General features: G+C 33.5%; 1 protein-coding gene across 1 annotated transcript; it reads left to right on the top strand.

Moving 5' to 3' along the window:
- Positions 1-513: 513 nt before the first annotated feature.
- On the top strand, positions 514-11452 carry LOC112000373 (peptide methionine sulfoxide reductase A1). Its single transcript, XM_024032520.2, is given in 4 exon segments — positions 514-838; positions 841-1145; positions 7572-7808; positions 11282-11452. Coding segments are annotated over 4 exon segments (948 nt in total). The 5' UTR covers positions 514-603.
- Positions 11453-12337: the final 885 nt, after the last annotated feature.

The following is a 12337-nucleotide window of genomic DNA, read 5'->3' as shown; positions in this document are numbered from 1 at the left end:
GCCATAAGTTGAAACTCTCTAAAAAAAATAAGTAAATTAAAAAACAACTCAAACTCTCTCAAAAAAATAAGTTGATTAAAAAACAACTCAACCTTATCATAAGGTAACAGATTCACCAGAGACTATGGTTAGTTAAAAGATACTTAATAAATGATACCCAATAAAAATCACAATTCTATTTTTTTTTTTTTTTTTTTTTTTTTTGGGGTGTTTATTATTTGCTCCGCGACACTAACTGTTGGCATGCAGTTTTGGTGTTGATTTGTGTTTCTCAAAAAAAAAAAAAGTGTGTGTGTTTCTTAAAAAAAAGAAAAAAGAAAAGAAAAAAAAGAAAGAGTAGTTGGTTAGATTGGAGATGAAAGTAATGTGACAAGAATATTAAGATTGGGAAGGCAAAAACCAAAATTACAAACTTTCATAAAATATAAATATCCAAATACCATTTCATTTTCATAATTTCACCGTTCACACCTCACACTTCACACTATATAGTCCCTTCCCCAAATCCCACAAAGCAAAAGTAAAAAAATAAAAAATAAAAACGCAAACAAAACAAAACAGAAAAACAAAAACCCAACACGTTAACCAAAGCACCTAACCAAAATGCTCAAAACCGTAGCTTCTTCCGCCATTAACGCCACCACCACCCTTATCACCTGTCCAAACGTCAACCTCTATTGCTCCTCCTCTTCACTCTCCAGACCATTCTTCAACCGCTTCACCAAATCCACGAAACAAACTCTCAGACCCTTGAGAACTCTTTCAAAGCCTTTCACTACAACCACCATGAACATCTTGAACAAGCTCGGTTTTGGTTCTCCAAGAGCCAACAATCCAGTGCTGATGCTTCGATTGCTCAGGGCCCAGACGACGACGTTCCGGCGCCGGGACAAGAGTTTGTTCAGTTCGGAGCTGGTTGCTTTTGGGGTGTGGAATTGGCTTTTCAGAGAGTCCCTGGTGTGAAAAAGACAGAGGTTGGGTACACACAAGGGTTTATGCACAATCCTAGTTACGAGGATGTGTGTTCGGGGACTACTAATCACTCTGAGGTTGTCAGGGTACACTATGACCCTAAGGAGTGTAGCTTCGACACTTTGCTTGATGTTTTCTGGGCTAGGCATGACCCAACTACGCTCAATCGCCAGGTGGGTTTTTCGGTTTTTTGTTGAAATTTTGTTCCTTTTGTGTTTTGGGTGTTCAATTGTGAAGAAATGTGATCTGGGTTTCTCTTATTTTGATTGGTGAAGGTTGATTTCCTGTCTAATGTTGGTGGTTTTGTTTGATCATATGGAGAATTGATGGTTAATTTGTGTTTTATTTGAATGATTTTTTTCTGGGTTTTGGTTGGATTTATCTGAGATTGGTTTTTGTATTTTTATTGGCAATATGCTTAAGCTCTGCTATGTTGACGAAGTTGGGTGTTTGATGGATTTAAATTATCTATTATGTTCAGATTTTATTTTAATTTTTAGCTAATTAGCTCTGTAAATGACTCTGATTGTGGTTTTGTTTGTCTCCTCTATACATTGGTTTTTTTCTTTTTTCTTTCTTGGACACATTTNTGGGGTACATACATGTCGCTGAGGTTTTGGAGGTGAAGATGAATTGAAAAAAACTTAGGGAAAAAGAAGAGTTGATTTATATAAGAATAAATATTTCTTTTTTCTTTCTTGGACACATTTGGGGATTTTTTTTTTTTTTTAATCAGATGTTTGTTTAGGATTTTCTGGTTTTGTGGTTATTTTTATTCATTATCATTTAGGACGTGCGTGGCTATTTTTCATCCAAGAAGTCTCTGTATAGCTTTGAAGTGTATTTGTTCTGACTATGTGTCTAGCAACTGCTGCTTGATCCTTTTAGTTTAATATGCTGTTATTTACTTGGTTTTATCTTTATTTTTAGTTCTGCAGATAGATACTACAAGAGATTAAACTACAGAACCTTCTTTTTAGTTTTGCTGAATTGGGCTCTTAATTTATTACTATTTCAAAAACCATCTTGGCTTTATATTAATTTTCCTTTGAATTTTTCCCTTAGCTTTGTTATCTATTTTAGTAGGAGAATGTGTTTTTCCTGTTATGCCCCTGTTATTGAGCTTCCCTTACTTCCAACCTTCCAGAATTGGGTGGATGATATTAGTTCTACTGTCTTTTAGACTTAAGAACTGTGTGAGATTTCTTGGAGATGAATATGGACTACATAGTAATTTTATGTTTTTCCTTTCATTTCTTCTCGTCTCTTTATAAAATCTTCTGATTGAGGTTCTCCTTTGGATGCCTTTGATGCAAAGTTATGCAGTTAGGAACAGGACATTGCTTAGCGCATATAATCCTCAGTTTTTTAAACTTCTTACTTTGTCTGTTTTGGTCATATTGATTGATGGTAATAGATTAAAGATCAATACTGACGATTATAATTGGGACTACCAGCCAACCTGTGTGTGAGACCAATGAACTCTAGCTAAAATTGCACTTCCTTCTCCCATAAGAATGGCTGGTGGGTGAGGTCCTGGGCTTAAAACCAACTGGGTGGATGTATAACTTACCGATAAAAAAAAAGCTTGTATGTGTGTGCATAATTTTATATCTGCATACATATCGTGTTTTATGATTAATTATTTATTTGGAACTATAACTATTTATGGGCCTTTTCACATTCAGCTTGCATGGTAAACGGAATTTTCTTTGACATGTTGGCTCCTTGCTGGCAAATTTCTGATGCATGTAAATCTATCTTGATTTGAACCTACTATAAGGATTCTTTTGAACGGTTTAAGTTTTTGAATTACCTAATCATACAAATGGTCTTGATTCTGGGAGTGTCTTTTGAGGATTTTCATTGCCTTTTTTAGTCATCATGTGGACATCTTAAATTAAGATAGGTTTTAGGGTGGCTGCATTCCAATTGCTTTTTCCAGACCTTGCAAAAGTGGGAGTTTTGTGCACTGGTACAACCTTTATGGGCTTTAAGGGTGGCATAATTTATCGTATAGAAAGTTTTCATCTACACTTGTATGGGATTTTAAAATCATTTTAAGGACATGCTAATAGCAAGCCCTAGCTTCAATTTTATGATTTCTCTTGGAAGTTGGATGACATTTTTTCTATGTGTTTCAACTATTCTTACCCTGCTTATTTTGTTATTTGAATCTGAATCTACTGCATGAACAAAACAAGATTGGTTTTCTTGGTCCTGTATGAGATAGAAGATGACCCTCACATTTTACCTAGAAATTTCGAATGCTAAAAATCTTGATGGCCCATTTCTAGGGCCTAATATAGTTGCAATAAATATGATCCTGATGCAGGACCGTTAAGAAATTCAGCACTATACTAAATTTCTTGATGAATTCTTGAATAAGGATTGATGTTTAAGAGTTTAGGTTAGAAAAGAATGAATGTTGACGGCTGTTTGGGGCTGAAACAAGGGATAAACAGAAAATAACATAAATAAAACACTAGGCAATCACACCTAGGTCTTCCTAAGCATCACATCTAGGGTTCCTTGACATCACACCTTAGAAAAGTTTGCATCACATAAACAAAGCTTAAAATAAGCTGCTGAATTTTATTAGTTAATCACCGTATAAAGGCTATAGTTATCCTTTTCCTAGTAGGACTTGGACTCTAAATAACCTATTCCTAGAATGAATAGAAAGACTAATAATAATTAAATAAAAGACTTAATAATAGGTAAACATAAAATAAGCTCATGGGCCTTTGGTAGGGCCAAGGATAGCCCATTCCAGATTTCTGGAAATTACCAAATTGCCCTTATTCTAATAGAACTTAATTAAAACTGATCCAGCAGCTTCTCAACCTTAACGGACTCAATACTAATAACTAAAATGACCTACCAAAGGTGCTAAGAGTGTCCGACATCAAAACTAAACCACAATTCTTGAATCTTGGCATATTTAATCTTCTTTTTCCTTGAGCTCTTCCTTGTCCTAATCAAATCCCTTTGGAAGAGGGTTTGAGAAACATATATTGATATATTCTTGATAGTAACGAAATCATTATAATGGAAGTTGATATATTCTACCCTAAATTCGTGTAACATTCTTTTAATGCCAAGATCATTTCCTTGGAATTTGGCTCTTATGGTTTAGGATGTGAAGTTCTAGTCATTATTCAAAGAATTTTAGATATTTGGTTAAGGAATGAACCATTGATGGGGGTCTACAAAACATTTGATTGATGCAATCTATGTTCTTAAGATTTTTTTTTTTTCCCCTGAATTGCTTGGATTCTTGTCCAGTCATTTGAGCAATCTGATGATCAGGCCTACACTGCATAGCATGGATGGTGTCTGTTTGTGCTGGAAAATTTTAGACAGTTGGGGGAGCAAACATGAGAAGCTGGAAGCAATGAAAGCTATTCATAAACATGACAGACCGATGACATCTTGCTTTGACAGTTAGCTTATTAAGGACTATTAGACTTGTGCTTGAGGAGTAGGACATTCGCATTAGAGGAGTAGGACATTGATTAGTAATCTTCATTTATGGGTGTTCATTTCAACAGAATATGTAGTGTGGTTATTCTGGAATGATTTTAGAAATGTGTTTCCGCTCTTACATTTCCTCATTTGTGATATGTTGCTTCTCAAGAGAAAGAGTGGATTGGACGAGATGTGTTAGTGTTGGCTGAAAAATGTTGTCAATAAAGCAGCTACTATTTTCCTTTCATGGGTTGTGTGTGAGCAATGTGTAAGGAGTAGCACCTATAGTCTAGGATTGTTTCCTTTGGGGCATTGGTAGTAGCTCGCTGGACCATTGTAGTATCTCCTTAACCTCATTGTTCATATTAGGACTGTCTGCTCTAAAAAGGGTCAAATACATTTGCCACTTACTGATCTAGACCTCCAATTAGACAGACCTATGGGCATAGACATAAAAAAAGATGGCCCAACCCGTAGTCTTATAGGTGTAATTTCTTTTCTTGCAAGAGAGCCAAGATCCTTGTAATTCAACTGGCACCTCCTAGTGTTTCCAACAAAGATACAATCCCCCCCCCCCCCTAACTATTGAATTATCAACAACAACAACCAAAAAAAAAAAAAAAAAAAAAAAGAGAGAGAAAAAGAAAAGTTATTTTCTATTCCTACTAGAATAATGAGTTTGGAACTCTATTTAAAGAACCTTGGGTTTCTTTTTGTTTTACACTTTGATTGATTAATGAATTTTTTCTTGTAATTTTCGAATGGTCTGGTGCTTAGCTCCAACCAAACGTAGGTGCTAACTTCTAGATGTTTTGTTTTCTCTTGCTTGGTATTCACTCCAAGAAAGCCTAGTTGCTAACTCCTAAACTATCTAACTTTTAGTTTTCTGTTCAATTTTTTTTTTACATTGCTTTGGTTTTTCTTGTGTCACTTTTTCCTTACCTTTTTGGTGGTTATTGTAATTGGCTTTTTCCCCTGTTTCATATATTATCAAATATCATTATTTCTTTTGGGAGAGGTGATCAGCATATCATAGTGTCATTTACTGGGAAAAATATTATTGAAAAAATGTTTCCTACTTTGTTTGTATTGAGGGAAAGCTATATAATTCTTTTTTTTATGGGTGTCAAATATGCTACTTGAGGTCATGAGGGATATTAGCTATTTATATTTTACTATCCGGGTGACCCTTATTTTGCGCTTGGGTGACTACCTGGGTGACCTTTTTCTGTGTGCTTGATCTACTTTCTGGATGACTAATAACAATGGCAGTGAGAGCATTTTCTGTGGTCTCAAGTAGACATAGTTATAAAACCTGCTTAGCTTGAGACTCTTCAAATATTTTTTGATACCTGCGTGGGGTTCTAGATTTTCCTGGCTCTTTAGGACTTCCATCATTCCTGCTGGTTGGGAATTGCAAGATTCTTAAATATGGGCAATTACTTTGTTACAAGGAGCATTGGCACAAAAGGCACTTTGGGGTAATTTAGTTCTGTTAAAACAGTGATTACCTTTGGTCAGCATCTAGTTGGTGTGAGGATTACACCCAGTTATATGATAGATCTAAGGAGATCTCCTAATCCTTTTACCATGCTTAGTCTCCTTCTCTCTCTACTTTGAAAAATTGAAGGAAAAAGTAAAAGAAAATCCATGTCATTCCTAACCCCCCCCCCCCCCAAAAAATATATATACATATATGTATATAATTTCATAACATATGTCAATAAAAGAAAATTCTTTTGGTGTTGGATTTGGTTTCTAAGTATATTATGAACAAGTACTATTCTTAAAGCTAGAAAACAATAGCTCATTGTTTTAGATCCACTTAGAAGGTTTTGCTTTTTCCTCTCCCAATTTATTCTTCGGATGGTGAATTGTTGCCTTAAGTATGCGTTTGGCTCTAGCTTAAAAAGTCAGCTTATTTTACTATTCAGTGTTTTTATTTTGCTATTATTCATGAGCTCCAGTGCACTTTTTGGTACTATTCATAGGTCCCACTATACTATTTCAGCTAACTTTTACCTTTATCTATAGTACTTTCAGCAAAATAAGCAGATCTCAAATAGACCCTAAGTGTATCATCCTCCTGCTCACTTATCAAAAAATAAACCTCCTTATTTCCTTAACCTAATCTATACGATTATCATAGATCCAATTTAGACATATGTTATGACATTATATATATATATATATATATATATTTTGAAGTTGCAAAAGTTATTAGAACTTGTCCTCTTTTGTGGTGGTCCAAGGATTTTTCCAATGGCTTTCTTTTTTTACATTATTCTGAATTTCATATGCTGTTACAACCATGCATTCAAGTTTCTCTTTTAAATAAACATACAGTAGAAGCATTAAGCTGCCAAGTTCAAGTGCACAGATTTTGATCTTGAGAGTGCCACTTGCAAAAACATTGAAGGTTAGGACCATATTTAGATGCCTTTTAGTATGCCCGCTCAAGAGTCCAAATTGAATAAAGGGGACCACCAAAAAAAAAGAGATAAAAAGATGAGTTTAGCATCTGTGTAATCATATGTGGTGCGAATCATCAGGAGATATAGGGTAATCATTTACTTTCCAAGTTATAATTGGATTTCTTTCATGTCATTTTTCTCTTAATTATTGAAACATGTTATCAAAATACAGAGTCTTGGTCTAGAGTAAATGCAACCTAACAAGGAGGTTGTGAATACTGCATCTTTTAGTTCCTAAATTATGCTTATGAGCTACTTTTTGCAAGATTAATGTTCCGCTTTTGTCACTAGTGTTACAGTTACATGATAATTTAGAATGCAGTAGGGTCAGCATCAGCTTCACAAGTCTGAAAGAGTAGACTTGGATATCTTGTCTTCACTTTCATCGATGGTTTATTTACTATTTTCTTTCATCCTCCAACCCCTGCCTATTTGCCCCTCCTTTCAAAAGCAAATGTGGAAGAGAGACAAACAAGAAAATACCAACTTTTGTGTTCTCTTATTTTTGCAAGCCCATATGCTAAATCTGAAAAGCCACACCACTTCCATATTCAAAAATTGATGCTTTGTTGACTCTGACCTTGTTACACACACCTTTGTCTCACAGCTTATCACTTTACAGATGCTAACAGCTTTATAATCCTTGGTGGGCAGGGAAATGATGTGGGGACGCAGTACAGATCTGGTATATACTTCTACACACCTGAGCAAGAAAATGCAGCAAAGGAGTCTTTGGAGCGTCAACAGAAACTCTTGAACAGGAAGATCGTAACTGAGATTCTACCTGCCAAGAAATTCTACCGAGCAGAGGAATACCATCAGCAGTACCTGGAGAAAGGGGGCCGTTTCGGCTTTAAACAATCTTCTTCTAAAGGCTGCAATNTAGGACTAGTTGGTATATATGAATAGTAATGTTTTCTGACCAATCGTAGTTGCATTTATGGAGTGGAGTGTTCAAATGGAAGTTGATACAATGGAGTTTGTGGATGTGCCACTGGGCATGTGGGTCGTAAAACTTGCAACTCATGCAGCTCTTATGAATCGTATGGTAGAGAATTTCATTTATGTGATCAGCCTTATGATTGTTTAGATACTTGAAAGAATTTATCTCTAGTAACAAAGAAGTTAAACTTTAGTATGACATAGATGTTAGCAACATAAAAATACTCACTTTTTTGTCACGTTTTTCTGGGTGTAATGTTACCATCATAAAAATTGTCACTTGTTTTTTTTTATTACAATGCTGATGTGATAGATTTTGATTGAAACAACAGAAGTATGTCATCCTAGTAACTGTGAAAATTGTCATCCTTACTTTTCCAACCTGCCCCAACTATCAATTGTTTCAACTCATTACTGATGGGTAGTATCAATCCTCGTATGATTAATGTATTTATTTGTTATCATGGGTGTTCATAATTCAATGGTATTTTCAATTTGTGTGTATATATATATATATGCATATATTTTTGGCTACTTTCATAGTAACCCAGTTGATGGTAGAGAAGGAGATACTTGAAGAAAATATCTCACCCTTAGACCTCAACCCTAGAGGTGGTATATTATGTTTTCTGTAACATGAGTTGTCCCCCTCACATGACTTGTGGGGTTCACCCTCATGTGAGGGGGAGGACTCATGTTACAAAAACATGATATATCTTTTCATAGACCAGGTCTCTTATAAGGTGGGTTCTATAATTGTAAGCCCCACATTTGTAAGACACATCTATAAAACGTTTTTTTTTTTTTTTTTTTTTTTTTTTTTTTTTTTTTTTTTAAACCTACTGTGTTTCTTCTTGTTTTCCAAATTTTTTATATAATTCTAATTGACACAAAGATGTAAAGAAATAAAAATTCATAATTTGGATAAGGTGGAATGGATTTTTATGGAAAATGATAATACCTATTTGTCTTGAAATAGAAAAGATGTACATGTCTTCAAATAAAAATAAATGGTTCATTTCATAGTTCAGATTTAGTTTTCATAAATATAAAAGTTTAGATTGTATCATGGGATTTAAAATTCTATTCCAACAAATAAATAATGATAAATTATTTTAAATTATGCAATACTATATTCACCTTTAAATTTATTAACTATCAAATCATTATATTGACATCATCTCTCCATTTAGAGGAAAATGGAATGGATTTTGATATGGGGTTTTATATTTTGCCCTACATAGGTATAACATATGAAAAATCCATTCAGTCCCTAATTGTGTTTCCTTACATGAATGGGGGGTAGTTTCGGAAGAACTTAACTTTAAACCAACCCCTATAATGCAAAATAATTGCAATGGAGGCCGTGGATTAGAGAATAGGTGTGAAATTTTGAGAAATAAAGAGTAAAAATTACTTGGGTATAACTCATTAACTCAGGAATGTTGATGACATGATAAGTAGTTTCTTTATGACTAAAAATATAAATAACTTTGGTAAAATTACACTAGCTAGGTATAATTTAAAACATTAAAAAAAAAATCCCCATGATTTTGTAAAAACTCATTCTTAGCTTTATATATTTCCTAATTTCGAAAAAAAAAAAAAACGTAAACAAAACAAAACCAAAAAAAAAAACAACCGACCAACCTCAATCTAAATTGTGAAGATACAAGCTATTGGCAAATGTAAGTTCTTCAAATCCCCTTCTTTTTAACAATGGGAAAGAACAAAGACTTTTCTTTTATCTCTTTTTTTACCACATTTTTCTTTGTTACCAGACAGGATATAATAATTTTTTTTTTTGAGAGAAAAACTATAGCCATTGAAATTTGAGCGACTGGACATAATGACAGCCATAGATTAATTGAAACAATGCAACAGAACATGCATCACATACCTGACGAACATGTGTAGCAGGAGCTAAGATTCTGTGACCACATACCTAATATGATTCGGCTGGACCGTTCTACACTATATAAAATTTATCACCATCTTAAGGCTGTAGTACATCGTGCACTTATTTTAGCAGCTAAAGTAAATGTTCTATTTAAGGAGTACAGGAGGACCACGCTCTCGTAATATATATATATATATATATAGAGTACGATTAAAATAATTAAAAATAAATTTAAAAAAATAAAGCAAAATAGTCCATAACTTATGTACAATTATCTAGCTATTTTGAACATTTTAAGCAGCAATTTTTATAAAGATCAATAAATAAGTTAATATTGTAAAAATAATAATTAAATATGAAATGTCAAAATAAAAAACAATTTTGTACTTTTCAAGCTATCTTAAAAAAAATGAAGGTAAGCATATGTAGTTATGAATGGAACTAGAAAAGTTACAGCTACATGTGATTATAGATAGCATCGATGTGAATCACAACACAATTTCTTTTATAATTGTGATATGTATGTGTTGTGTGTGTATATATATACACACACACTATTTTACTTTATTCACTTTCTTTTTATTTTCCTTGGTGAAATTAAGAGTTTTTAATGCTGTTATTTGCAAGCATGGGGCTGGAGTGGTCTCGGTAGAGGAATCCCCACATGTATTGCCCATCATATTGTTACGCATGTGCAATTTTAACAATGAATAAAGACTCAACTATCGTTTCCTCGATTAAAACAAGAAGAACAAAAAACAAAAAAGAACTGAAGTACATCATTGAATGCAGAAAGTATTCATTGCGAGAGTAATAAATATTACCAATTTAACTATATAAACCTTGTAAATGAGTCTGCAACTATCGTTTCCTCGATTAAAACAAGAAGAACAAAAAACAAAAAAGAACTGAAGTACATCATTGAATGCAGAAAGTATTCATTGCGAGAGTAATAAATATTACCAATTTAACTATATAAACCTTGTAAATGTGTCTGGTTAATGTATGCCTTAGGACGCATATTAACTTTTCTATTTTTGGAAATAATTTTTTGAAAATTGAAAAAATTGTCATTTTTTTTTTCAATTCTTGAGTAACTTTTTTTCTAAAAATAGAAATTAATGTGTGCCATAAGGGTACACATTAGTAAAATCCATTCAAATATTCATCTATTATTTATTTATTTATTCTTTTTTGATAAAAAAATTGTAGGGATAAGAACTCAAAATTATATATTGAGCCTTGAGTCTCATCCGAGGATGATGGCATGTCCGAGGAGGGACAAATAGTTATAAGGAATTCCAGTTTAGAGTCTCATGAGTAATAAAGGAGGTTCAAGGAGGAATTCTTCCTCAGCTATGACAAATATAGCTCAAACACGTATTCCAACGGTGAAAATGACCTTCATAGAAACTCTAGTGTTAAAAGCGTACCTCATAAACACACGAGAAGGTAGGGAACCCAAAAATATCTAAAGAAAAGCTGCTACATCCATATTAAATGCACTGCAACTACTTTTCAGGCCACATTTATGTGGAGAAGACCCCTGAACAGTGTTTCATTGGCTACTGCTACTCATGGAGAGTCAGAAATGGTGTCTGATGGGACGGACACTCAAGTGGTGGCTTGGACAATTGACAAATGGAGGGCCAGGATCACCGGAAAGGAAATATATAATGTAAGAGACTCCTGAAGGAAAGGGGATCGAAAAAAGAGGGAAATAATACTGTAACAATAAAAAATTGCATTTGTAATCAGTTTTATTGATTTATACCAAGGTTTGCCTCCTCGGACAGTGAATTCATTCAGTCTTATGTGACTTGTTCTTACTTGATTATATTTTAAATCCATACTAGTCATTGTTAAATTCATTAGTACCTAGTTTTTTGACACATTCTCTACAAATTCATTGTGCTGGGCTTACTGAGCCAATATCCCATACATCTTGGGTTTGGGTCGCAAATCATGTCCTTACAAGCATGAAGAGGCTAAATTCAAACTCAAAATTTCTTAGATATCATAAGACATTAAGGACTATTAAGCTAATCTCTTGGGGTTTCATTTATTAGGTTTTTTTTTTTTTTTTTTTTTTAGTTTTATTGATTTATACCAAGGTTTGCCTCCTCGGACAGTGAATTCATTCAGTCTTATGTGACTTGTTCTTACTTGATTATATTTTAAATCCATACTAGTCATTGTTAAATTCATTAGTACCTAGTTTTTTGACACATTCTCTACAAATTCATTGTGCTGGGCTTACTGAGCCAATATCCCATACATCTTGGGTTTGGGTCGCAAATCATGTCCTTACAAGCATGAAGAGGCTAAATTCAAACTCAAAATTTCTTAGATATCATAAGACATTAAGGACTATTAAGCTAATCTCTTGGGGTTTCATTTATTAGGTTTTTTTTTTTTTTTTTTTTTTGAGATAAACGACAGAAATTTATTAGGTTGTTGAAGTTATACAAATCAAATTCTTTTTTCTCCTTCTTCTTCTTCTTCTTCTTTTTTTTTTTTTTTGTTTTTTTTTGGATAGACATCAATAATATTATTGACATCCATTTGTAATTTTTTT

Source organism: Quercus suber, unplaced genomic scaffold (assembly GCF_002906115.3).
Source record: "Quercus suber isolate HL8 unplaced genomic scaffold, Cork oak 2.0 scaffold_642, whole genome shotgun sequence".
NCBI classification, from domain to species: Eukaryota; Viridiplantae; Streptophyta; class Magnoliopsida; order Fagales; family Fagaceae; genus Quercus; species Quercus suber.
The sequence above is the reverse complement of the archived record's forward strand: the minus strand, read 5'-3'. Positions and strand labels throughout refer to the sequence as shown.